Genomic DNA, 27,062 nt, shown 5'->3' on the forward strand with positions numbered 1-27,062 from the left:
TCTTTGTCGCTGACATGAGCAGTGGGATTGAGTGCCCCCTCAGCAAGCTTGCAGACACCAAGCTGGGTGGTGCTGTCAGCATGCTGAAGGGAAGGGATGCCATCCAGGAGCACTTTGAAAATCCGTGGAGGTGGGCTTGTGTGAATCTCCTGAGGTTCAACAAGGCCAAATGGAAGGCCCTGCATCTGAATTAGAGCAATCCAAAGCACAAATACAGGCTGGGCAGGGAATGGATTGAGAGCAGCCCTGAGCAGAGGGTTCTGGGGGTGCTGGTTGCTGAGAAGCTCGACATGAGCTGGCAAGGTGTGCTTGCAGCTCAGAAAGCCACTCGTAGCCTGGGCTGCACCAACAGCATGGTGGCCAGCAGGGCGAGGGAGGGGATTGTTCCCCTCTGCTCTGCTCTCGGGAGACCCCACCTGGAGCATTAATCACCCATGACCAAAGGGACAGTGGGGGCCAGCAGGGCACGGGGACGGCACCAGGAAAAGGGAGGGAAGGCAGCAGCATGCACGGGGCTGTGCCAGCTCTGGTTTGAATCACACCGAGACTTTTACTATGCTATATTTAATCTGTTTTATTGTTTTTTATTTCACCACCCGCAGGAGCCCTGCTAGAAGCGCCGGGGGGGCGGCCTCTTGCAGGGCTGGGGAGAGTCTTGGGCACTGCTCGCCCGGGTGCGCTTCCTGGGGCGCCGGGACCCCCGAGTCGAGCGGTGAGGAGTGGAGGGTCTGCGCCTGCAGGCCCGGGCAGAGGGACCTGCTGCTGCCTCCTGCCCCAGCTCTTCACGGGGCTCTTCCTGCTCCCTGGGGCTGTCTGCAGCTGGGACTTCGCCAGGACCCCCACGCTGGAAAGCGCTGGATGTGCCAGGGATCTCCTCGACATCAGAGCTGCTGGAGGGCGCGGGGCTGGTACTGAAGGCTCCCTGCGCTGGAGCAGCGTGCCCAGAAGCAGCTGCAGGTCTGGCCTCCTGCGCCCTGGCAGGGCGGCTGCTCTCGAGGCCCAGCAGCCTCCGTGCGTCCTCGCCGCAGAGAGCCACGATGGTGCCGACGAGCCCGTCGATGAGCGGCACGGTGAGGGGCCCCAAGGCGGGCTGTGTGTGCTGAATGATGGCGTCCCTGTCCAGCCCCATCACACACAGGGAGTGCAGGAGGAAGCTCTCTGCAGCTCTCTCCTGCCACCAGCGTGTCCCATAGATGGCTGAGAGCTGGCGGCGAAGCCAGGGCAGCACAGGGTCGAGGATGTCCCTGCGCTCCCTGAACAGCACGGCCCAGTCCTCGGGCAGGAGGCCGCCCACAGCAGCGCGGGGATCGGGCTCCGCATCCCTCTCCTCGGCTGGCACAGAGGACGCAGCCGGCGCTGCAGGGCTGTGGGGGGCGGTGGCGCTGCCTGCCTGGAAGCCAACAGGTACGGGCACTGCGGGAGGGGAGACGATGCATTCCAGGTAGTCTTCGTCTCCCCGCACGGAAACCTTGATGGTCCTCATGCCCGTCCTGCAGAGTGGGCAGCTCGCCTTCAGTTTTGCCCAGCGCTGGATGCAGCCCAGGCAGAACCGGTGGTTACACGGTGTCGCGTAGGCCACGTCCTTTCGCCCCTCCCGGCACACGGGACACGTCCACGCCTCCTCCGTGGCCATGATCTTCTCGTTAAGGTGCGCTGGGGAGAGCTGATGCTGATGAGCTGCTCCCCTGCACCGGCACTGCAGCAGCGGGTATCGCGCACGCTGCGAGGAAGAGAGAAGGTCACTGGCTGTGCCCCGGCCCCTCAGCAGGAACCCCCCCGGCCCCAGCCCCAAGGCTGGGTGGTCCCACGTCCCCCGCGGGCCGCCCCGGGGCACGTGTCCCCACACAGCTCACCTGCGCTGCTGCAAGTGCTCCTCACAGGGCCCCGGCTGCCTGAGCCAGGCAGGGCCGGGGAAACACAGGCACTGCCTGCGGGGACGGGCACTGAGAACAGCTGCCGACGGCCCCACAGCACAGCTCCAACAAATCCTTGCTCGGCGCTCCAAGCCTCGCACAAACGCTCAGCGGGAGTCCAGGCACGAGCCAGGCTGGGACGGGCTCTGCCTGCGCCCCAATATGAGCAGCGAGGGCCGTGAAGTCACAGTCCGTTGCTGGGTGACCTCAGAGACCATGGCTCTAGGTGACCCCCACAAACCAAAGCATGTGTTTGAGAGCATTGCCCAGACGTTTTTGGGCTGAGGTCAACTGTATGAAGTTCAACAAGGCCAAGTGCCGGGTCCTGCATCTGGGGCGTAACAACCCCAAGCAGAGCTACAGGCTGGGAGATGAGTGGTTGGAAAGCTGCCTGGCAGAGAAGAACCTGGGAGTATTGGTTGATAGTCGGCTGAATATGAGCCAGCAGTGTGCTCAGGTGGCCAAGAAGGCCAACAGCATCCTGGACATGGAGGTGCTCGAGAGAGTCCAGAGAAGGGCAACGAAGCTGGTGAGGGGAATAGTTCAGATGTGCTTCACTGAACCCAGCCCCTCGCTGGGCACACTGAAGGGTCTTGCTAGCACATGGTCCCTCCGCTTTTGGTGTGCAGTCCATAGCTTATCGCTGGCAGGCCTGGCTTTGTCCCTTTCCGCCTCTGAATCTAAGTTTAAAGCCCTGACAATCAGCCTTGCTTACTCCAGGGCGAAAATCCTTTTTCTCCTCTGAGCAAGGTGCTTCCCACCAGGGCCCAGGTGGCTTGGTGTCATGTAGACCTTCCCAGCAGCAAGGAACCCAAAACCGTGTTGGTGGCACCAGCCTCGCAGCCACTTGTTCATCTGCTGGCTCTGCATGTTCCTTTCGGTATTGATACCTGCTACTGGAAAGACGGAGGAAAACACTGCTCGTGCACCTAATCCTGCAACCAGTTGCCACAAAGCCGTAAAGTCCCTTTTGATCACTCTTGGATTTCTCTTTGCTACCTCATTACTGTCAACGTGACAAACCAATGCGATGTGTGAGGGTCTTGCCATGGAGAGCAGGACCTTTCCAGGGACACTATTGCATGGGTTATGCCAGCACTTGTCTGCCAGCAAAGAGACTTGCGGTGCACAAGGAGCTGGGAGGGGACAGCAGTAGGATGCTGAGCTGAAGTAGCCAGAAGGATATTCCATAACCTAGGGCATCGTGCTGAACTGTTGCTATGAAGTGCTTGGCCAGGCTGGAATGAGGGCTGCTCCTTGGGGATGGGATAGGCATCAGGAAGAAGTTCTTCACTGAGAGGGTTGTCGCACACTGGAACAGGCTCCGCAGGGAAGTAGTGACTGCACCAAGCCTGTTGGAGTTTAAGAAGCGTTTGGACTGTGCATTTAGTCACGTTATTTACACGGACCCATATATGCATTACTCTGTTTTACGCAGCCAGAAAAGGATAAAATGGCTCCAATGGGCATAAAAGAAATAGATGGGGTAAATGGGTATTGCCTGATGGACGGGAAATTCTTCCTAAGTCTGCAGCTGTGCGAGTGCTACGGAGGTTTCATGAGAACACCCACTGGGGAGCTCAAGCACTAGTGGATCAATTCGCTACAAAATATATGTGTATTGGAATATAGAATGTAGCAAAATGAGTTGTGCATGATTGTCTGGTGTGTAAGAGAGTGAATGCCCGGCAAATGAGGAAAAGAGTGTTAGGAGGTCGGGAATTAGCGCACCGGCCTTTTGCCAGAATTCAATTGGATTTCACAGAACTTCCAGAAGTAGGAAGGTACAAATATTTATTAGTAATTGCAGACCATCTCACGCACTTTGTGGAAGCTTTCCCGACAACGAGAACAACGGCCCAAGCTGTGGTAAAAATACTATTAGAAAACATTATCCCGAGGTACGGGATTGTAGAAACAATTGATTCTGACCGAGGCCCGCACTTTATATCAAAACTGTCCCAAGAAACTATGAAAGCCTTGGGGACAAGTTGGGAATATCATACTCCGTGGCACCCTCAAAGCTCTGGAAAGGTAGAACGAATGAATGGGGAAATTAAAAAGCAACTAACAAAGCTTATGATGGAGCCAAAATCCTCCTGGGTGAAATGTTTACCGCTTGCACTATTGAATATTCGAACACAGCCTCGAGCCGATGTCGGCATCTCACCTTTTGAAATGCTATACGGTATGCCTTATGATCTAGAGATGCCATCTGATCACCCCCAGATACAGGACATTCAATTAACACCTTATTTAATACAGCTTATGAATAGACGGAGGGAATTACAAGCGAAAGGCTTGGTGGCATAGCGTCCCCCGTTAGATATAGCAATCCATAGAATACAGCCTGGAGATAAGGTTCTAATTAAGACATGGAAAGAAACATCTTTAACACCACGGTGGGAAGGCCCCTATGTTGTTTTACTTACCACAGAGACAGCTATCCGGACGGCTGAGAAGGGGTGGGCGCATGCCAGTCGTGTGAAGGGACCAATCCAGACAAGTGAATGGGAAGCGATTGCAGGCCCTGATGACTTAAAGCTCACTCTGAAACGGACTCGATAAGTATATACTGTCACTGTCTATGTATGGTAAAAAGGGGGAGGAGGGGGGCTCTGTGTGGTCGGTAACAGGCAAGAGGTTGCAGCTAACCGAGAAACACCCCTGAAGAGCACTACTGCTGCCGAGAAGAACGCGCACCTTGTAGTTCGCCGCAACCGAACGGGCAAGCGAGGCAGAGAGTGAAACGGTGGGGAACTGCGTCACCAGGTAAAAAAAAAAGAAAAAAATAAGAAAAAAAAAAACCTCCGAAAATGGGCCCTATCCACTTTTTGCGATACACAGCAATAGGTGTGTTTACACTGTTCCTGGGTCTGCGCACCCTCATCAACCTTTTATTGGGAGCCTAATTAGATGGGAAGATTACCATGTTGTGCAGCAAATAATCACCGCTGGGGGCTCTAGTTGTAAGGTCTTACTGTGTGACCTTGTGACATGGGGCAAAAATGTACCAAACGTATGTTCTGGTCAATTGAGCTTCTATATGTGCCCAAGTTCTAACCCGGGAAGACCGTATTGTAACTATCCACATGAATACTTTTGTGCCTATTGGGGTTGTGAGACTATTGCCACAGACTGGAATCCCGGAGCTGGAGCGGACAAATATTTGAAGGTGGGTACGGGCCACCAGGATGTAACGATAAGGGCGAACTACAGCATTACGTCACCCTCTCCAGATCAGATTGCAAATTCATATACATCAATGTAACCCAACCGGGAGATCAAAGGTGGACCCTAGGGCAACGCTGGGGAATTAGGTTGCATGAATCCGGAGCTGATAGGGGAGAGATAATATATATATGGAAAGAAGAGATTAAGAACCCCCAACGGGTAGGACCAAACCAAGAACTGTCAGGAAATGTTTTAAGAATTCAACCTACACAAGCTTCTGAAATACGAACTCCAAATAGCCCAAAACCACTGAAGGTCATTAATAAATCAGTAGGACAAAAATATGAAAAAAATGAAGGGATGACTGAGAATAACATGCAGAAAATCATGGATGCTAGTTATTATTTATTGAATCAAACAAATCCCAACATCCCTAAACCTTGCTGGTTATGCCTTGATATAAGGCCTCCATATTATGACGCCACTGGGGATCTGGGAGAGGCCACCCGTTCACGTAACCCCAACCCTCCACAATGCAATGGGGGGAGGGATGTAGGAATAACATTGACGGAAGTAACTGGGAATGGCAAGTGTGTAGGTACAATCCCTAGTGAGAAGCTCCATCTATACAGTATTACGGAGAAGGTTACACCAGGAAGTAGAGAAAGGTGGTTAATTCCCGCAAACAACGCTAGATGGGTCTGCTCATCGATAGGTGTTACCCCTTGTTTATCACTTGAACTCTTTAATGTATCTCAAGATTTCTGTATACAGGTGATAATTGTACCAAGAATTCTATACCACTCTGAAGACTACGTATATACACAGCACACGGTAGCAGAGAACCACTTAAGAAAAAGAGAACCAAACACGGCTATAACATTGGCAACGTTGATAATTCTGGGAGGCACCGGGGTGGGCACTGGAGTTGCCTCTCTGGTCAGACACAGTCAGGAGTTCACCTCCCTACGTGTGGCTGTAGATGAAGACTTAACTCGAGTTGAACAGTCAATTACTGCCCTGGAAAAATCGGTACGGTCATTATTGGAAGTTGTTTTGCAAAATTGTAGAGGATTAGATCTGGTGTATTTACAACACGGTGGCTTATGTGCCGCCTTGAAAGAAGAATGCTGTGTATATGCAGACCACACTGGAGTAGTGAGGGATACAATGATGAAGCTCAGAGAAGGATAAGAAAAAAGAAAGCGAGAAAATGAGGCTAAGCAGAATTGGTACAAATCTTGGTTTAATTATTCACCCTGGCTTACAACTTTACTGTCGACAATAGCGGGACCTTTGTTGTTATTAACGTTGAGTCTAACTTTTGGACCATGTATTCTTAATCAAGTAATCGCCATTGTAAAAAACTGTTTAGAGGCAGCACATTTGATGCATATCAGTGCCAAATATGAGCCCATAACCACGAGTGAGGATGCTGAAACTCTAACGCTCAGCAGACAGGCATACCAGGAATTAATGAACAAAATAAGTAACTAAAAGAAAAAGGAGGGATTGTGGTGTATGAAGCATGTTTGTTCATTATTTCCCATGGCTATATTAAGAAGGAACAAAGGGAGTCGCCAGGTGGCTGTAAGGACCTTGAGGCTCCCTGCCTGTTGCTGTCTCGGACGGAAAGTTGAGAGAACTTTGTGTAAATACTATAACTGCAAAATTGATAACCCACTGTCCTATCTGAAGACAAACCAACACGACCGGTTAAGGAGGGAAAAAAAAACCACATACCAAGCGGAAGAAGACTACAGCCTTCATCCGTGCGACCACCATAGGGATGGGAGACGACCCCCTAGCAACAGTCGACGCAGCCGCAGTACCAGGAAGGGGGCTACGTAACCCCGGAAGAACTCGGTGATATAAGGGACTGTGAAAAGGGGGGGGCGCGCGCCGTTTAGAGGAGCACGGACTCCCCGGCCGCCCAGCGCTGTTTTGCTTGTTGATCGCTTACTCAATAAACTAATTCTTTCTGGCTAAAGGAGTAATTTATAACAACGTGGTCGGAATTTGGGGGTAGACTTGTGTGGTGCCAGGAGTTGGACTCGATGATCCTCATGGGTCCCTTCCAACTCAGGATATTCTGTGATTCAGTGATTGTGTGATTCTATGCCACCAGAACTGGGCAGCATCCAGGCACCGACTGCCAAGTGTAATTGTGGAGGACGCTGGCTTCCTTAAGCATGAGGCTTAGTAGTTGAGTCCATGCAGCCCAGTTTCCCTCCATTCGGACTCTCCTTCGTGAAAATTCACCCAGTGACAGGGAGCGACCTGGAAGCTTCGCAGCATCTGTATGCAGATGCTGTATACAAGGAAAGCATAACCCTAACCCTGCTCTCTTCATGACTTTGAGAGCTATCGTGTCAGGGATCTCTCCCATGGTTTAGGAATGGGTTCTCTTTTTAAAGTCTGTTTTGCGCAGAGACTGCTGCTGTCCTTGCCATTGTGTGTGTAAGCAGAGGCTGCAACTTTCAACCCTACTCCAGCCAGGGATGGGTTTGCCGCTTCACTCTGTGGGTATTTCTTCTTCCTCTGGACAGCCCTAATCTTCCCCCGATGTTGTGCTTAGGTTTTGAGATTTCTGTCCTCAAGAAGAGCTTTCTATTTCTTGCCTTGGCCTAGTGTTCAGTGCATTTGTCCTTTGGCCTAGAGAAATAACATTTTTAAATTAACCTCCAATTCTTCTGTTTCAGCCACAAAGGTTCCTTTGCTTCAGTCTTGTTCCCCATACGCAATGTGGAGAAAAGACGCTTCTCCTTCCGTATAGCCAACGTTATTACTATATCCATTATTCTACACTAGGTGAGGCATCCTCTCCTCAATACCATACAGAAAAACCATTCCTAAATTTTTCTTTCTCCTTTCCCTTTCCCTTTCCCTTTCCCTTTCCCTTTCCCTTTCCCTCTCCCTTTCCCTCTCCCTCTCCCTCTCCCTCTCCCTCTCCCTCTCCCTCTCCCTCTCCCTCTCCCTCTCCCTCTCCCTATCCCTCTCCCTCTCCCTCTCCCTCTCCCTCTCCCTCTCCCTCTCCCTCTCCCTCTCCCTCTCCCTTTCCCTTTCCCTTTCCCTTTCCCTTTCCCTTTCCCTTTCCCTTTCCCTTTCCCTTTCCCTTTCCCTTTCCCTTTCCCTTTCCCTTTCCCTTTCCCTTTCCCTTTTGCCTTTTCACTTTCCCCTTTCCCCTTTCCTTTTTAAAAGCAGCTTGCTTAAGGATCGAGATGTAAGGCTGGGGGCTGCAAGAGAGCATTAGTCAGCAATGTTGCCCTTCTACATTCAACAGAGAAAGCAGTGGATGGGAACAGATTTGCATCTGTTGTGTACAAAATGCTTCACGCAGGGACAGTGCAAAAGGCTAAAGGGATATTGCACAACACAGGGCATGGTGCTGAATTATTCCTAGGAACTGCTAGGCCAGGCTGGTATGAGGGCTGCTACTTGGGGATGGGACGGACACCTGTCAGCAGATGGTCAGCGGTTGAACTTTGCCTCGCTTACCTTCCCTATTCTTTTATTCCTGTTCTTCTTATGAACACAAATATGATTTTCTCTTTATTATTATTATTATTATTATTTTATGATTTTTCAACTCCCCCCAATCAATTGGGAGGGAAAAATGGTAAAAATACGGTGAAAAGTATTCTGGGACTTCTTAAGATCAACTGAAGGACAATGCAGTCATTGATCACAGCCAACGCAGGTTCACGAGGGGAAAGTGCTGCTTAACGCACTTGATTTCCTTTTCGGAAGTGGTCAACCGTCTGGTTGGCCAAGGGAAGCCAGCTGATGGCACCTGTTTGGATTTCAGCACAGCTTCAATACTGTTTCTCACTGTCTCCTTCTGGACAAATTGAGCAGCACACAGCTAGAGCAATGCATAATGCGATGGGTGAACAAGCGGCTGACGGGTCGGGCTCCAAGGGTTATGGTAAATGGGGTTGCATCGGGCTGGCGGCCAGTCGCTAGGGGGCTTCCGCAGGCCTCCATTTTAGGGCCAGTTCTCTTCAATGTTGTCCTAAGGGACTTGCACGCAGGACTCGAGGGTGTCTTGAGTCCATTTAGGCACGATGCTAAATTGGGAGGAGCGCCTGACTCGATGGAGGGGAGGAAGGCCTTGCAGAGAGATCCTGACAAACCAGAGAGCTGGGCAATCCCCAACAAGATGAGGTTCAGCGAGAGCGAGTGAGGGATTGCGCACCTGGCAACGGGCAACCCTGGCTGTCCGGACAGTATGGGGGGAGGAGAGGCTGGAGCGCAGCCCTGCAGAGAGGGCTCTGGGGCTTTTGGTCGACGGCAAGTTGAACGTGAGTCAGCCGTGGGCCCTGGCAGGCAGGAGGGGCAACGGCATCGTGGGGTGCCTCCAGCACAGCATGGCTAGGCGGTCGCGGGCAGGGATTGCTGTGCTCTGCTCTGCGCTCTTTCAGCATCAGCTCGAGTCCTGTGTGCACTTTTGGGCATGGCACTATCAGAAGGCCATAAAACTCTTCGAGAGAGAGCATCCAAAGGAGGGCTTCAAAGTGGTGAAGGGTCTGGAGAGCAGGACAGATGAGGAGCGGCTGAGGTGCCTGTGTTTGTTCAGCCTGCAGGAGACTGAGGAGAGGCCTGATGGCGGCCTGCAGCTTCCTCACGAGGGGAGCGGAGGGCCCGGCGCTAAGCTCTGCTCTCTGGGGACAGTGACAAAACTCGAGGCAATGGCATGGAGCTGTGACAGGGGAGGGTCCGCCTGGAGGTGAGGACAAGATTTTTCACTGACACGGGGCTTGGCCACTGAACCAGGCCTCCCAGTGAAGTGGTCAGGGCAGCAAGCCTGCTGGAGTTCACAAAACGTCTGGGCAATGCTCTCAGACACGTGCTTTGGTTTGTGGGGGTCACCCAGAGCCATGGGCTCTGAGGTCACCCAGAGCCATGGGCTCTGAGGTCAGCCAGCAACGGACTGTGACTTCACGGCCCTCGCTGCTCATATTGGGGCGCAGGCAGAGCCCGCCCCAGCCTGGCTCGTGCCTGGACTCCCGCTGAGCGTTTGTGCGAGGCTTGGAGCGCCGAGCAAGGATTTGTTGGAGCTGTGCTGTGGGGCCGTCGGCAGCTGTTCTCAGTGCCCGTCCCCGCAGGCAGTGCCTGTGTTTCCCCGGCCCTGCCTGGCTCAGGCAGCCGGGGCCCTGTGAGGAGCACTTGCAGCAGCGCAGGTGAGCTGTGTGGGGACACGTGCCCCGGGGCGGCCCGCGGGGGACGTGGGACCACCCAGCCGTGGGGCTGGGGCCGGGGGGGTTCCTGCTGAGGGGCCGGGGCACAGCCAGTGACCTTCTCTCTTCCTCGCAGCGTGCGCGATACCCGCTGCTGCAGTGCCGGTGCAGGGGAGCAGCTCATCAGCATCAGCTCTCCCCAGCGCACCTTAACGAGAAGATCATGGCCACGGAGGAGGCATGGACGTGTCCCGTGTGCCGGGAGGGGCGAAAGGACGTGGCCTACGCGACACCGTGTAACCACCGGTTCTGCCTGGGCTGCATCCAGCGCTGGGCAAAACTGAAGGCGAGCTGCCCACTCTGCAGGACGGGCATGAGGACCATCAAGGTTTCCGTGCGGGGAGACGAAGACTACCTGGAATGCATCGTCTCCCCTCCCGCAGTGCCCGTACCTGTTGGCTTCCAGGCAGGCAGCGCCACCGCCCCCCACAGCCCTGCAGCGCCGGCTGCGTCCTCTGTGCCAGCCGAGGAGAGGGATGCGGAGCCCGATCCCCGCGCTGCTGTGGGCGGCCTCCTGCCCGAGGACTGGGCCGTGCTGTTCAGGGAGCGCAGGGACATCCTCGACCCTGTGCTGCCCTGGCTTCGCCGCCAGCTCTCAGCCATCTATGGGACACGCTGGTGGCAGGCGAGAGCTGCAGAGAGCTTCCTCCTGCACTCCCTGTGTGTGATGGGGCTGGACAGGGACGCCATCATTCAGCACACACAGCCCGCCTTGGGGCCCCTCACCGTGCCGCTCATCGACGGGCTCGTCGGCACCATCGTGGCTCTCTGCGGCGAGGACGCACGGAGGCTGCTGGGCCTCGAGAGCAGCCGCCCTGCCAGGGCGCAGGAGGCCAGACCTGCAGCTGCTTCTGGGCACGCTGCTCCAGCGCAGGGAGCCTTCAGTACCAGCCCCGCGCCCTCCAGCAGCCCTGCAGACCCTGACGTCGAGGAGATCCCCGGCACATCCAGCATGCTGCAGCGTGGGGGTCCTGGCGAAGTCCCATCTGCAGACAGCCCCAGGGAGCAGGAAGAGCCCCGTGAAGAGCTGGGGCAGGAGGCAGCAGCAGGTCCCTCTGCCCGGGGCTGCAGGCGCAGACCCTCCAAGCCTCACCGCTCGACTCGGGGGTCCCGGCGCCCCAGGAAGCGCACCCGGGCGAGCAGTGCCCAAGACTCTCCCCAGCCCTGCAAGAGGCCGCCCCCCCGGCGCCTCTAGCAGGGCTCCTGCGGGTGGTGAAATAAAGAACAATAAAATAGATTGAATATACCACAGAAAAAGTCTCGGTGTGATTCAAACCAGAGCTGGCACAGCCCCGTGCATGCTGCTGCCTTCCCTCCCTTTTCCTGGTGCCGTCCCCGTGCCCTGCTGGCCCCCACTGTCCCTTTGGTCACGGGTGATTAATGCTCCAGGTGCGGTCTCCCGAGAGCAGAGCAGAGGGGAACAATCCCCTCCCTCGCCCTGCTGGCCACCGTGCTGTCGGTGCAGCCCAGGCTACGAGTGGCTTTCTGAGCTGCAAGCACACCTTGCCAGCTCATGTCGAGCTTCTCAGCAACCAGCACCCCCAGAACCCTCTGCTCAGGGCTGCTCTCAATCCATTCCCTGCCCAGCCTGTATTTGTGCTTTGGATTGCTTGAATTCAGATGCAGGGCCTTCCATTTGGCCTTGTTGAACCTCAGCAGATTCACACAAGCCCACCTCCGCGGCTTTTCAAAGTTCTCCTGGATGGCATCCCTTCCCTTCAGCATGCTGACAGCACCACCCAGCTTGGTGTCTGCAAACTTGCTGAGGGGGCACTCAATCCCACTGGTCATGTCAGCGACAAAGATGTTAAACAGCACCGGTCCCTAGAGCGACCCCTCAGGAACACCACTCCTCACTGGCCTCCCCCGAGACACTGAGCCATTGACCACAACTCTTTGAGTGTGGACATCCAGCCAATTCCTTACCCACCGAGTGGTCCATCCATCAAATCCCTGTCTCTCTAACTTGGAGACAAGGGTATGGTGCAGGCCAGTGCCAAAGGCTTTGCACAAGTCCAGGTAGATGATGTCAGTTGCTCTTCCCCTACGCACCAATGCTGTAGGCCCCCTGTAGAAGGCCACCAGGTTTGTCAGTCCAGGCAAACCTTTAGTGAAGCCATGCTGGCTGTTCACCACTCACCTCTTTCTTTTCCATGTGCCTTAGAATAGTTTCCAGGAGGATCTGTTCCATGATCTGACTGGGCACAGAGCTGAGGCCTGTAGTTCCCCGGGTCTTCCTTTTTCCCTTTTTGAAAATGGGGGTTATGTTTCCCCTCTTCCAGCTGCCTTTAGATACGGCAGACTGGGAAAAACGCTCGCTCTTTCTCTTGATTTGTGGATGGTGGCTGTCCTGGTTCCAGTTACGACAGAGTTAATTTTTCCTCATAGTAGCTGGTAGGGTGCTATGTTTTGGATTAGGATGAGAAGAGCGCTGATAACATGCTGATGTTTTAATTGTTGCAGAGCAGTGCTTACACCAGGCCAAGGACTTTTCAGCTTCTCGCTCTGTCCTGCCAGCGAGCAGGCTGGGAGTGCAGCAGGAGCTGGGAGGGACAGACCCAGGACAGCTGACCCAAACTGGCCAAAGGGGTATTCCATACCATCTGACGTCATGCTAAATAATATATAGGGGTGGCTGGTCGGGGTGGGGGGCCGGCTGCTCGGGGATAGGCTGGGCATCGGTCAGCGGGTGGTGAGCAATTGCATTGTGCATCACTTGTTTCACACACATTATTATTATTAATACTATTATCATTATCACTATTATTATTATTGTTATTATTATTATTATTTTCCTGTCTTAATAAACTGTCTTTACCTCAACTCTCAGGCTTCACTTTCCCGTTTCTCTCCCCCATCCCAGAGAGGGAGGGGGGAGCGTGAGCGAACGGCTGTGTGGTGTTTAGCTGCCGGCAGGGTTAAACCACAACAGTCCTTTTGGCACCCAATGTGGGGCTCGAAGGGTTGAGATATCGACAGATTTGACCAGAGTGTGTTAAACTAAAATTGGTATAAGTAGTGGACCTGCTTAATAGTTGCTAGTCACCATGTTGATTGCCTTAATCTCCAGTCTGCTGTACCTGTATTCCAAATTGAGTTTTATAGTGTGTTACATTCTGTATGTGCTCCCTGTCGCGCTGTTTATCCTTTCCAGGCCCTGGTTTAAGATTGTTGTGGTACTGTGCGGTGTAACAATGGCTTATGAAATGATGAAATATCTGGTCACGACTCTAACCTGGTATTTGTACTCAGCACTGACGTCGACTCTATACGTTGGAAACCATATCTCGGAAACTATTAGCAATTACACCTATTGCCTTTTTTCGTCAGGGAGCCAATCTGTGAAGGGGACAGGGGAAGACATGTTTCCCTACCTGTTCACTCTCCCTTTCTCCTTCACCACCCTCTTATCCCCCGAGCTAGTTATGGTGTTTCTCCGAGACGTTGAATATCCTTGGGATACTCAGACCAGCCTGCTCTTGTTGTTATGTCTCCTGAATGCGCTTCAGGTTTTGTTGAGGGTTAAACAACTACTTAGGAATCTCATCCGGAGATCTGTCTTGAGGCGGGATAGTTGCGAGTGGCAGGGAGTGTGGGAGGATATGGGCATGTTTCTAGAGCAGTAGGCACCTCCAGTGTTTTGGACATTCACCCCTGAACAAGTGCAAAATCCTAAAAAGCTGGCAGAATGCTTGAAAAAAAGGTGTCATGACTCTGGCAGTTCCAAAGTGACATAAATCACTGTAGTGTGCTGGGGTCTGGCTTGTGCCTATCGAGCTGCAATTGATGCTACTAGCAACCTAGCTCCAGCTCCAGCTCCTGCAGCCGCTCCCACTCCTGTGTCTGGGTCAGAGAAACGAGCTGTAGCAGTGCAAGTTGCCCCTGCAGAGGGTATTCCAACCCCTGTGGCAGACCCTGTGGCTGGGTCAGAGAAACGAGCTGTAGCAGTGCAAGTTGCCCCTGTAGACAAGGTGAAAAAATGGTATAGAGGCTCAGGTCGTTTAGAACGCAGACAGTCTTCTGCTAAGTCTGGGCATAGAGAAGACGAGGCTGGGCCATCAAATGTGCAGGAGGATGAAGATGAGGATGAGGATGACGAAAAATCAACAGTAACTACCCGAACCCTACACCAGCGTGAGCTACGAGGTGTGCGAAAAGATTTTGGTCGCTGTATAGGTGAGCAGCTTGTCACCTGGCTGCGCCGGTGCTGGGACACGGGAGCCAATTGTGTGGAATTAGAGGGCAGGGAAGCCAGGCGGCTGGGATCCCTTGCTAGGGACGCAGGCATTGACAAAGCAATTGGAGATGGAGCACGATCTCGCAGCCTCTGGAGGCGTCTCCTGTCAGCTGTGCAGGAAAGGTATCCCTTCAAGGAAGAACTTGTATGTCTACCAGGCAAGTGGACCATCATGGAGAAGGGAATTCAGTACCTGAGGGAATTAGCCATACGGGAAGTCATTTCTAAGGACCTAGACGACGCACAAACATCCACAGATCCAGATGAAGTCCAGTGTAGACGAGCCATGTGGCGGAAGTTTGTACGGAGTGCACCATCATCATATGCCAGCTCATTGGCAATAATAACCTGGAAAGAGAATGAGGGACCCGCAGTGGATGAAGTGGCTAAATAACTCCAGCAGTACGAAGAAAGTCTCTCCTCTTCCCTACAGGCCTGCGTCTCGGCTGTGGAGAAACTCTCGGAAGAGTTCCACCAACTTCAAGAGAATTTATCTTCCCCTCCACCTGAACGAACCAGTGTCCACCAGCTAAAAGAGATACTTTGGAGAAACTTTCTGAAGAGGTCCACCAACTTAAAGAGAGTTTATTTTCCTCCCCACCTGTACAAACCAGTGTCTCAGCTATTAGGGGTAAATGTCCATCTCTGCAAGGAAGACAATATGGTGAGCACACACCCCACGCCACCCTGTGGTTTTACCTACGTGACCATGGAGAGGACATGAGAAAATGGGATGGAAAATCTACGGCGACCCTAGAGGCACGGGTACGTGAGTTGCAAAAGAAAACAATTGGGAAAAAGGGGTTCTCTGAAAAGTTTGCTGCTCCAACTTCCAGCAGGCAGCCCTTTAAACATAGAAACAAAGATTCTGACCAGGACTAGAGGGGCCCTGCCTCCAGCCAGGGGGAGGAAAGGGACAATCGAGTTTATTGGACTGTGTGGATTCGATGGCCTGGCACGTCAGATGCACAGAAGTATAAGGCTTTTAGGAGAAGGAAGAGCCCCGTGAAGAGCTGGTGCAGGAGGCAGCAGCAGGTCCCTCTGCCCGGGCCTGCAGGCGCAGACCCTCCACTCCTCACCGCTCGACTTGGGGGTCCCGGCGCCCCAGGAAGCGCACCCGGGCGAGCAGTGCCCAAGACTCTCCCCAGCCCTGCAAGAGGAAGCCCCCCCGGCGCCTCTAGCACGTCTTCTGCGGGTGGTGAAATAAAGAACAATAAAATAGATTGAATATGCCACAGAAAAAGTCTCGGTGTGATTCAAACCAGAGCTGGCACAGCCCCGTGCATGCTGCTGCCTTCCCTCCCTTTTCCTGGTGCCGTCCCCGTGCCCTGCTGGCCCCCACTGTCCTGGCTGCCCTGGCTGTCCCCCCATGGCTGATTAATGCTCCAGGTGGGGTCTCCCGAGAGCAGAGCAGAGGGGAACAATCCCCTCCCTCGCCCTGCTGGCCACCATGCTGTCAGTGCAGCCCAGGCTACGAGTGGCTTTCTGAGCTGCAAGCACACCTTGCCAGCTCATGTCGAGGTGATCAGCAACCAGCACCCCCAGAACCCTCTGCTCAGGGCTGCTCTCAATCCATTCCCTGCCCAGCCTGTATTTGTGCTTTGGATTGCTCGAATTCAGATGCAGGGCCTTCCATTTGGCCTTTTTGAACCTCAGGAGATTCACGCAAGCCCACCTCCCCGGCTTTTCAAAGTTCTCCTGGATGGCATCCCTTCCCTTCAGCATCTTGACAGCACCACCCAGCTTGGTGTCTGCAAGCTTGCTGAAGGGGCACTCAATCCCACTGGTCATGTCAGCGACAAAGATATTAAACAGCACCGGTCCCTAGAGCGACCCCTCAGGAACACCACTCCTCACTGGCCTCCCCTTAGACACTGAGCCATTGACCACAACTCTTTGAGTGTGGACATCCAGCCAATTCCTTACCCACCGAGTGGTCCATCCATCAAATCCCTGTCTCTCTAACTTGGAGACAAGGATATGGTGCAGGCCAGTGCCAAAGGCTTTGCACAAGTCCAGGTAGATGATGTCAGTTGCTCTTCCCCTACGCACCAATGCTGTAGGCCCCCTGTAGAAGGCCACCAGGTTTGTCAGTCAAGGCAAACCTTTAGTGAAGCCATGCTGGCTGTTCACCACTCACCTCTTTCTTTTCCATGTGCCTTAGAATAGTTTCCAGGAGGATCTGTTCCATGATCTGACTGGGCACAGAGCTGAGGCCTGTAGCTCCCTGGCTCTTCCTTTTTCCCTTTTTAAAAATGGGGGTTATGTTTCCCCTCTTCCAGCTGCCTTTAGATACGGCAGACTGGGAAAAACTCTCGCTCTTTCTCCTGACTCGTGGATGGTGGCAAAGGCCCTGTGCAGGAGGTTCAAGCAATGGAAGCAGAGCTGCTGGCAGCACAGGGGCCAACCCATGTGGGCTGCTGCACTGGGGCAAGATCTTGCTGCCCAGGTAGAGAAGCTGGTTGGAAAGTGCACCACGGGGATGCTCACGGACCTGAGCAGGGCCGCAGAAAAACAGCAAAACAACCAGTCCAGGCTGCTCAGATTGAAGTGTTCCCGTTTCCACTTCACCCACAAGACCCCCCCTCTTTCCAAGCAGCAGGTCTAGGAGGGCACCTTTCCTAGTCAGCTCTCCTAGGACCTGTACCAAGAAGATAGCATCAAGGCGCTTCGGGAATCTCCTGGACCTCTTTGTCTCAGCGATGTGATATTCCGGGTTGATGTCTGGCAGGCTGAAGTGCCCCATAAGGACAAGGGCAGACGATCTAGAAGTTTTCTCAGTTCCTTAAAGCATGATTCATCAGTGCCGTCATCCCGGCCGGCTCGTCTATAGCGGACTCCCACAACGACATCCCTTTCAGTTGCCTGTCCCTAGGTCCTTACCCAGAGGCTCTAAACCCCATTGTCACCGACTGGGAGCTCCGTACAGCCCAGTGCCTCCGTTACACAGCGCGTGGCCCCCCCAGCCTCACCTGCCTTGCCCGTCCCTTCTGAAGATCCTGGAAACATCCATCACAACGCAGCAGTCACAGGCCTCTTCCCACCACGTTTCACTCATGCCAAGAGTGTCGTAGCTCTGGCATGGGGCCAAGGCTTCCAGCTCCTCTTGCTTGTTTCTCCTGCTGCATGCGCTTGTGGAGAAATAGTTCAGATGTGCTTCACTGAACCCAGCCCCTCGCTGGGCACACTGAAGGGTCTTGCTAGCACATGGTCCCTCCGGTTTTGGTGTGCAGTCCATAACTTGTCAATTTTAGCCCTCCCTGGTGGTCTAGTGGTTAGGATTCGGCGCTCTCACCGCTGCGGCCCGGGTTCGATTCCCGGTCAGGGAAGTTCCATTTTCCCACGTGCCCTTACGTAACAGATTTGAGGCGCTGGAGCTTGAGAGGCCGGTGGGTGAGGACGAGGTAGAAAGTCTACCCAGGAGGATGCCTAGGGCGAGGAAGCTGACTCCACGCCTCAAGACTGCCTCCACCAAGAAAGACAGAAGGGTGATCGTAGTAGGTGACTCCCTTCTCAGGGGAACAGAGGGCCCTGTTTGTCGACCTGACCCTACCCATAGGGAATTCTGCTGCCTCCCTGGGGCCAGGGTCAGGGATGTTGCCAGGAAGCTTCCCAACCTGGTTCACCCCTCTGACTACTATTCTCTTTTGATAGTCCAGGCTGGCAGTGATGATATTGAAGAGAGAAGCCTGAAGTCTATCAAACGGGACTTTAGGGGACTGGGAAGGTTAGTGGATGGAGCGGGAGTACAGGTGGTGTTTTCGTCTATCCCTGCAGTAGCACGGAGGAGTACCGAGCGGACACGGAAAGCCCACCTGATTAACACGTGGCTCAGAGGCTGGTGCCAACACAGAAATTTTGTTTTTTTTGACCATGGGGCGCTTTACTCGGCACCCGGCCTGGTGACCGCAGACGGGTCCCTATCTCTAAGGGGAAAACGGATCCTAGCCCAGGAGCTGGCAGGGCTTGAGAGGGCTTTAAACTAGGAAAGAAGGGGGATGGGTCTGAAATTAGGCTTGTTGGAGCTGTGCCAGGGGGAACAATGGCAAAGCCAGGGAAGAAGGCGATGGCCCAGCTGAAGTGCATCTACACTAATGCACGCAGCATGGGTAACAAACAAGAGGAGCTGGAAGCCATCGTGCAGCAGGCAGGCTATGACTTGGTTGCCATCACGGAAGCGTGGTGGGACCACTCTCATGACTGGAGTGCTGCAATGTCTGGCTATAGGCTCTTCAGAAGGGACAGGCAGCACAGAAGGGGTGGTGGCGTGGCTCTCTATATTAGAGAGTGTTTAGATGTTGAGGAACTTGAGGCTGGGAATGATAAGGTTGAGTCCCTGTGGGTTAGGATCAGAGGGAAGGCCAACAAGGCAAGCATCCCGGTGGGGGTCTGTTATAGACCGCCAAACCAGGCTGAGGAGACTGATGAGGAGTTCTACAGGCAGCTGGCAGAAGCCGCGAAATCGTCAGCGCTTGTTCTCTTGGGGGACTTCAACTTCCTAGACATATCCTGGAAGCACAACACAGCCCAGAGAAAGCAGTCTAAGAGGTTTCTGGAGAGTGTGGAAGATAGCTTCCTGACGCAGCTGGTTAGAGAGCCTACCAGGGGAGGTGCCCCGCTAGACCTTCTGTTCACAAACAGTGATGGACTGGTGGGAGATATGGTGGTCGAGAGCTGTCTTGGGCAGAGTGACCACGAAATGGTAGAGTTCTCTATTCTTGGCGATGTCAGGAAGGGGACGAGTAAAACCGCTGTCTTGGACTTCCAGTGGGCTGACTTTGAGCTGTTCAGGACACTGGTTGGCAGAGTTCCTTGGGAGGAGGTTCTGAAGGGCAAAGGAGTCCAGGAAGGCTGGGCACTCTTCAAGAAGGACATCTTAATGGCTCAGGAGTGGTCTGTCCCCACGTGCCCAAAGACGAGCCGACGCGGAATTAGACCAGCCTGGCTGAACAGAGAGTTGTGGCTCGAGCTTAGGAGAAAAAGGAGGGTTTATAATCTTTGGAAAAGAGGGCGGGCTACTCAAGAGGACTTTAAGGATGTTGCGAGGCTGTGCAGGGACAAAATTAGAAAGGCCAAAGCTCATCTGGAGCTCAATCTGGCTACTGCCATTAAAGAAAACAAAAAACGTTTTTACAAATACATCAACGCAAAAAGGAGGACTAAGGAGAATCTCCATCCTTTACCGGATGCGGGGGGAAACTTAGTGACAAGAGATGAGGAAAAGGCTGAGGTGCTCAGTGTCTTCTTTGCCTCAGTCTTTAGCGGCAAGACCGGTTGTTCTCTGGATACCCGGTACCCTGAGCTGGTGGAAGGGGATGGGGAACAGGATGTGGCCCTCGCTATCCATGAGGAAATGGTTGGCGACCTGCTACAGCACTTGGATGTACGCAAGTCGATGGGGCCGGATGGGATCCACCCGAGGGTACTGAGCGAACCGGTGGAGGAGCTGGCCAAGCCGCTTTCCATCATTTATTGGCAGTCCTGGCTATCAGGGGAGGTCCCAGTTGACTGGCGGCTAGCAAACGTGACGCCCATCTATAAGAAGGGTCGGAGGGTAGAGCCGGGGAACTATAGGCCTGTTAGTTTGACCTCAGTGCCAGGGAAGCTCATGGAGCAGATTATCTTGAATGTCATCACACGGCACTTGCAGGGCAACCAGGCGATCAGGCCCAGTCAGCATGGGTTTATGAAAGGTAGGTCTTGCTTGACGAACCTGATCTCCTTCTATGACCAAGTGACGCGCTTGGTGGATGAGGGGAAGGCTGTGGATGTGATCTACCTTGACATCAGCAAGGCTTTTGACACCGTTTCCCACAGCATTCTCCTCAAGAAACTGGCTGCTCGTGGCTTGGACTGGCATACGCTTTGTTGGGTTAAAAACTGGCTGGATGGCCGGGCCCAAAGAGTAGCGGTGAATGGAGCCAAATCCAGTTGGAGGCCGGTTACTAGTGGAGTCCCGCAGGGCTCAGTGCTGGGGTCAGTCCTCTTCAATATCTTTATCGATGACCTGGATGAGAGGATCGAGTGCACCCTCAGTAAGTTTGCAGATGACACCAAGTTAGGTGCGTGTGTCGATCTGCTCGAGGGAAGGAAGGTTCTGCAGGAGGATCTGGATAGGCTGGAGCGATGGGCTGAGGTCAACTGTATGAAGTTCAAGAAGGCCAAGTGCCGGGTCCTGCATCTGGGGCGCAACAACCCCAAGCAGAGCTACAGGCTGGGAGATGAGTGGTTGGAAAGCTGCCTGGCCGAGAAGGACCTGGGAGTACTGGTTGATAGTCGGCTGAATATGAGCCAGCAGTGTGCTCAGGTGGCCAAGAAGACCAACAGCATCCTGGCCTGTATAAGAAGCAGTGTGGCCAGCAGGTGTAGGGAGGTGATTGTCCCCCTGTACTCGGCTCTGGTGAGGCCGCACCTCGAGTACTGTGTTCAGTTTTGGGCCCCTCGCTACAGGAAGGACATGGAGGTGCTCGAGAGAGTCCAGAGAAGGGCGACCAAGCTGGTGAGGGGTCTGGAGAACAAGTGTTACGAGGAGCGGCTGAATGAGCTGGGGTTGTTTAGCCTGGAGAAGAGGAGGCTCAGGGGAGACCTCATTGCTCTCTACAGTTACCTTAAAGGAGGCTGTAGAGAGGTGGGGGTTGGTCTATTCTCCCACGTGCCTGGTGACAGGACGAGGGGGAATGGGCTAAAGTTGCGCCAGGGGAGATTTAGGTTGGATGTTAGGAAGAACTTCTTTACTGAAAGGGTTATTAAGCATTGGAACGGGCTGCCCAGGGAGGTGGTGGAGTCACCATCCCTGGAGGTCTTTAAAAGAAGTTTAGATGTAGAGCTTAGCGATATGGTTTAGTGGAGTACTTAGTGTTAGGTCGGAGGTTGGACTCGATGATCTTGAGGTCTCTTCCAACCTAGAAATCTGTGATACTGTGATACTGTGATCAATTGCAGCTCGATAGGCACAAACCAGACCCCAGCATGCTACAGTGATTTGTGTCACTTTGGAACTGCCAGAGTCATGACACCTTTTTTTCAAACATTCTGCCAGTTTTTTAGGATTTTGCACTTGTTCAGGGGTGAATGTCCAAAACACTGGAGGTGCCTACTGCTCTAGAAACATGCCCATATCCTCCCACACTCCCTGCCACTTGCAACTATCCCGCCTCAAGACAGATCTCCGGATGAGATTCCTAAGTAGTTGTTTAACCCTCAACAAAACCTGAAGCGCATTCAGGAGACATAACAACAAGAACATGCTGGTCTGAGTATCCCAAGGATATTCAACATCTTGGAGAACCACCATAACTAGCTCGGGGGATAAGAGGGTGGTGAAGGAGAAAGGGAGAGTGAACAGGTAGGGAAACATGTCTTCCCCTGTCCCCTTCACAGATTGGCTCCCTGACGAAAAAAGGCAATAGATGTAATTGCTAATAGTTTCCGAGATATGGGTTCCAAAGTATAGAGTCGACGTCAGTGCTGAGTACAAGTACCAGGTTAGAGTCATGACCAGAAATTTCATCATTTCATAAGCCATTGTTACACCGCACAGTACCACAACAATCTTAAACCAGGGCCCGGAAAGGATAAACAGAGCGACAGGGAGCACATACAGAATGTAACACACTATAAAACTCAATTTGGAAAACAGGCACAGCAGACTGGAGATTAAGGCAATCAACATGGTGACTAGCAACTATTAAGCAGGTCCACTACTTATACCAATTTTAGTTTAACACACTCTGGTCAAATCTGTCGATATCTCAACCCTTCGAGCCCCACATTGGGTGCCAAAAGGACTGTTGTGGTTTAACCCTGCCGGCAGCTAAACACCACACAGCCGTTCGCTCACGCTCCCCCCTCCCTCTCTGGGATGGGGGAGAGAAACGGGAAAGTGAAGCCTGAGAGTTGAGGTAAAGACAGTTTATTAAGACAGGAAAAAAATAATAACAATAATAATAATAGTGATAATAATAATAGTGTTAATGATAATAGTATTAATAATAATAATGTGTATGAAACAAGTGATGCACAATGCAATTGCTCACCACCCGCTGACCGATGCCCAGCCTATCCCCGAGCAGCCGGCCCCCCACCCCGGCCAGCCACCTCTATATATTGTTTAGCATGACGTCAGATGGTATGGAATACCCCTTTGGCCAGTTTGGGTCAGCTGTCCTGGGTCTGTCCCCTCCCAGCTCCTGCTGCACCCCCAGCCTGCCCGCTGGCAGGACAGAGCGAGAAGCCGAAAAGTCCTTGGCCTGGTGTAAGCACTGCTCTGCAACAATTAAAACATCAGCATGTTATCAGCGCTCTTCTCATCCTAATCCAAAATATAGCACCCTACCAGCTACTATGAGGAAAATTAGCTCTGTACTAACTGGAACCAGGACAGCCACCATCCACAAATCAAGAGAAAGAGCGAGCGTTTTTCCCATTCTGCCATATCTAAAGCCAGCTGGAAGAGGGGAAACATAACCCCCATTTTTAAGAAGGGAAAAAGGAAGACCCGGGGAACCACAGGCCTCAGCTCTGTGCCCAGTCAGATCATGGAACAGATCCTCCTGGAAACTATTCTAAGGCACATGGAAAAGAAAGAGGTGAGTGGCGAACAGCCAGCATGGCTTCACTAAAGGTTTGCCTTGACTGACAAACCTGGTGGCCTTCTACAGTGGCGCTACAGCATTGGTGCGTAGGGGAAGAGCAACTGACATCATCTACCTGGACTTGTGCAAAGCCTTTGGCACTGGCCTGCACCATATCCTTGTCTCCAAGTTAGAGAGACAGGGATTTGATGGATGGACCACTCGGTGGGTAAGGAATTGGCTGGATGTCCACACTCAAAGAGTTGTGGTCAATGGCTCAGTGTCTCGGGGGAGGCCAGTGAGGAGTGGTGTTCCTGAGGGGTCGCTCTAGGGACCGGTGCTGTTTAACATCTTTGTCGCTGACATGATCAGTGGGATTGAGTGCCCCCTCAGCAAGCTTGCAGACACCAAGCTGGGTGGTGCTGTCAAGATGCTGAAGGGAAGGGATGCCATCCAGGAGAACTTTGAAAAGCCGGGGAGGTGGGCTTGTGTGAATCTCCTGAGGTTCAACAAGGCCAAATGGAAGGCCCTGCATCTGAATTCGAGCAATCCAAAGCACAAATACAGGCTGGGCAGGGAATGGATTGAGAGCAGCCCTGAGCAGAGGGTTCTGGGGGTGCTGGTTGCTGAGCAGCTCGACATGAGCTGGCAAGGTGTGCTTGCAGCTCAGAAAGCCACTCGTAGCCTGGGCTGCACCGACAGCGTGGAGGCCAGCAGGGCGAGGGAGGGGATTGTTCCCCTCTGCTCTGCTCTCGGGAGACCCCACCTGGAGCATTAATCAGCCATGACCAAAGGGACAGTGGGGGCCAGCAGGGCACGGGGACGGCACCAGGAAAAGGGAGGGAAGGCAGCAGCATGCACGGGGCTGTGCCAGCTCTGGTTTGAATCACACCGAGACTTTTTCTATGCTATATTTAATCTGTTTTATTGTTTTTTATTTCACCACCCGCAGGAGCCCTGCTAGAAGCGCCGGGGGGGCGGCCTCTTGCAGGGCTGGGGAGAGTCTTGGGCACTGCTCGCCCGGGTGCGCTTCCTGGGGCGCCGGGACCCCCGAGTCGAGCGGTGAGGAGTGGAGGGTCTGCGCCTGCAGGCCCGGGCAGAGGGACCTGCTGCTGCCTCCTGCCCCAGCTCTTCACGGGGCTCTTCCTGCTCCCTGGGGCTGTCTGCAGTTGGGACTTCGCCAGGACCCCCACGCTGGAGCATGCTGGATGTGCCGGGGATCTCGTCCGTGTCAGGGTCTGCAGAGCTGCTGGAGGGCGTGGGGCTGATACTGAAGGCTCCCTGCGCTGGAGCAGCGTGCCCAGAAGCAGCTGCAGGTCTGGCCTCCTGCACCCTGGCAGGGCGGCTGCTCTCGAGGCCCAGCAGCCTCCGTGCGTCCTCGCCGCAGAGAGCCACGATGGTGCCGACGAGCCCGTCGATGAGCGGCACGGTGAGGGGCCCCAAGGCGGGCTGTGTGTGCTGAATGATGGCGTCCCTGTCCAGCCCCATCACACACAGGGAGTGCAGGAGGAAGCTCTCTGCAGCTCTCGCCTGCCACCAGCGTGTCCCATAGATGGCTGAGAGCTGGCGGCGAAGCCAGGGCAGCACAGGGTCGAGGATGTCCCTGCGCTCCCTGAACAGCACGGCCCAGTCCTCGGGCAGGAGGCCGCCCACAGCAGCGCGGGGATCGGGCTCCGCATCCCTCTCCTCGGCTGGCACAGAGGACGCAGCCGGCGCTGCAGGGCTGTGGGGGGCGGTGGCGCTGCCTGCCTGGAAGCCAACAGGTACGGGCACTGCGGGAGGGGAGACGATGCATTCCAGGTAGTCTTCGTCTCCCCGCACGGAAACCTTGATGGTCCTCATGCCCGTCCTGCAGAGTGGGCAGCTCGCCTTCAGTTTTGCCCAGCGCTGGATGCAGCCCAGGCAGAACCGGTGGTTACATGGTGTCGCGTAGGCCACGTCCTTTCGCCCCTCCCGGCACACGGGACACGTCCACGCCTCCTCCGTGGCCATGATCTTCTCGTTAAGGTGCGCTGGGGAGAGCTGATGCTGATGAGCTGCTCCCCTGCACCGGCACTGCAGCAGCGGGTATCGCGCACGCTGCGAGGAAGAGAGAAGGTCACTGGCTGTGCCCCGGCCCCTCAGCAGGAACCCCCCCGGCCCCAGCCCCACGGCTGGGTGGTCCCACGTCCCCCGCGGGCCGCCCCGGGGCACGTGTCCCCACACAGCTCACCTGCGCTGCTGCAAGTGCTCCTCACAGGGCCCCGGCTGCCTGAGCCAGGCAGGGCCGGGGAAACACAGGCACTGCCTGCGGGGACGGGCACTGAGAACAGCTGCCGACGGCCCCACAGCACAGCTCCAACAAATCCTTGCTCGGCGCTCCAAGCCTCGCACAAACGCTCAGCGGGAGTCCAGGCACGAGCCAGGCTGGGGCGGGCTCTGCCTGCGCCCCAATATGAGCAGCGAGGGCCGTGAAGTCACAGTCCGTTGCTGGGTGACCTCAGAGCCCATGGCTCTGGGTGACCCCCACAAACCAAAGCACGTGTCTGAGAGCATTGCCCAGACGTTTTTGGGCTGAGGTCAACTGTATGAAGTTCAACAAGGCCAAGTGCCGGGTCCTGCATCTGGGGCGTAACAACCCCAAGCAGAGCTACAGGCTTGGAGGTGAGTGGTTGGAAAGCTGCCTGGCAGAGAAGAACCTGGGAGTATTGGTTGATAGTCGGCTGAATATGAGCCAGCAGTGTGCTCAGATGGCCAAGAAGGCCAACAGCATCCTGGACATGGAGGTGCTCGAGAGAGTCCAGAGAAGGGCAACGAAGCTGGTGAGGGGAATAGTTCAGATGTGCTTCATTGAACCCAGCCCCTCGCTGGGCACACTGAAGGGTCTTGCTAGCACATGGTCCCTCCGCTTTTGGTGTGCAGTCCATAGCTTATCGCTGGCAGGCCTGGCTTTGTCCCTTTCCGCCTCTGAATCTAAGTTTAAAGCCCTGACAATCAGCCTTGCTTACTCCAGGGCAAAAATCCTTTTTCTCCTCTGAGCAAGGTGCTTCCCACCAGGGCCCAGGTGGCTTGGTGTCATGTAGACCTTCCCAGCAGCAAGGAATTCAACACCGTGTTGGTGGCACCAGCCTCGCAGCCACTTGTTCCTCTGCTGGGTCTGCGTGTTCCTTTCGGTATTGATACCTGCTACTGGAAAGACGGAGGAAAACACTGCTCGTGCACCTAATCCTGCAACCAGTTGACACAAAGCCGTAAAGTCCCTTTTGATCACTCTTGGATTTCTCTTTGCTACCTCATTACTGTCAACGTGAAAAACCAATGCGATGTGTGAGGGGCTTGCCATGGAGAGCAGGACCTTTCCAGGGACACTATTGCACGGGTTATGCCAGCACTTGTCTGCCAGCAAAGAGACTTGCGGTGCACAAGGAGCTGGGAGGGGACAGCAGCAGGACGCTGAGCTGAGGTAGCCAGAAGGATATTCCATAACCTAGGGCATCGTGCTGAACTATTGCTATAAAGTGCTTGGCCAGGCTGGAATGAGGGCTGCTCCTTGGGGATGGGATAGGCATCAGGAAGAGGTTCTTCACTGAGAGGGTTGTCGCACACTGGAACAGGCTCCGCAGGGAAGTAGTGACTGCACCAAGCCTGTTGGAGTTTAAGAAGCGTTTGGACTGTGCACTTAGTCACGTTATTTACACGGACCCATATATGCATTACTCTGTTTTACGCAGCCAGAAAAGGATAAAATGCCTCCAATGGGCATAAAAGAAATAGATGGGGGTAAATGGGTATTGCCTGATGGACGGGAAATGCTTCCTAAGTCTGCAGCTTTGCGAGTGCTACGGAGGTTTCATGAGAACACCCACTGGGGAGCTCAAGCACTAGTGGATCAATTCGCTACAAAATATATGTGTATTGGAATATACAATGTAGCAAAAGGAGTTGT

General features: G+C 54.0%; 3 protein-coding genes and 1 non-coding gene across 4 annotated transcripts; 2 read left to right on the forward strand and 2 right to left on the reverse strand.

Moving 5' to 3' along the window:
* Positions 1-610: 610 nt before the first annotated feature.
* On the reverse strand, positions 611-2,066 carry LOC136788993 (E3 ubiquitin-protein ligase Topors-like). The gene is made up of 2 exons (XM_066988223.1): positions 1,854-2,066; positions 611-1,720 (listed from the first exon to the last, which is right to left on the reverse strand). Exon 2 carries the CDS (start codon positions 1,631-1,633, stop codon positions 611-613), a length of 1,023 nt encoding a protein of 340 aa, XP_066844324.1. The 5' UTR covers positions 1,634-1,720; positions 1,854-2,066.
* Positions 2,067-9,071: 7,005 nt separating this feature from the next.
* LOC136788994 (uncharacterized) lies at positions 9,072-14,958 on the forward strand. Its single transcript, XM_066988224.1, has 3 exons — positions 9,072-10,270; positions 10,404-11,493; positions 14,723-14,958. The coding sequence occupies exons 2-3, from the start codon at positions 10,491-10,493 to the stop codon at positions 14,956-14,958; spliced, it is 1,239 nt and encodes a 412-aa protein (XP_066844325.1). The 5' UTR covers positions 9,072-10,270; positions 10,404-10,490.
* Positions 14,959-17,821: 2,863 nt separating this feature from the next.
* Positions 17,822-17,893, forward strand: TRNAE-CUC (transfer RNA glutamic acid (anticodon CUC)). The gene has a single exon. It is a non-coding gene; the product is annotated as a tRNA-Glu (tRNA).
* Positions 17,894-24,097: 6,204 nt separating this feature from the next.
* On the reverse strand, positions 24,098-25,565 carry LOC136788995 (E3 ubiquitin-protein ligase Topors-like). Its single transcript, XM_066988226.1, has 2 exons — positions 25,350-25,565; positions 24,098-25,216 (listed from the first exon to the last, which is right to left on the reverse strand). Exon 2 carries the CDS (start codon positions 25,127-25,129, stop codon positions 24,098-24,100), a length of 1,032 nt encoding a protein of 343 aa, XP_066844327.1. The 5' UTR covers positions 25,130-25,216; positions 25,350-25,565.
* Between the last annotated feature and the right edge of the window lie 1,497 nt (positions 25,566-27,062).

The sequence above is a fragment of the Anser cygnoides genome, chromosome Z (genome assembly GCF_040182565.1).
Source record: "Anser cygnoides isolate HZ-2024a breed goose chromosome Z, Taihu_goose_T2T_genome, whole genome shotgun sequence".
Classification (NCBI taxonomy): Eukaryota; Metazoa; Chordata; class Aves; order Anseriformes; family Anatidae; genus Anser; species Anser cygnoides.

What these genes read in the sequence shown, in the direction of transcription:
- LOC136788995 (XM_066988226.1), bottom strand. Translation starts at nt 25,129, where the DNA reads ATGGCCACGGAGGAGGCGTGGACGTGTCCCGTGTGCCGGGAGGGGCGA.
- LOC136788994 (XM_066988224.1), top strand. Translation starts at nt 10,491, where the DNA reads ATGGCCACGGAGGAGGCATGGACGTGTCCCGTGTGCCGGGAGGGGCGA. An exon ending in CCAAGACTCTCCCCAGCCCT is followed by an intron (nt 11,494 to 14,722) that starts GCAAGAGGCCGC and finishes TATGTCTACCAG; the next exon opens with GCAAGTGGACCATCATGGAG.
- LOC136788993 (XM_066988223.1), bottom strand. Translation starts at nt 1,633, where the DNA reads ATGGCCACGGAGGAGGCGTGGACGTGTCCCGTGTGCCGGGAGGGGCGA.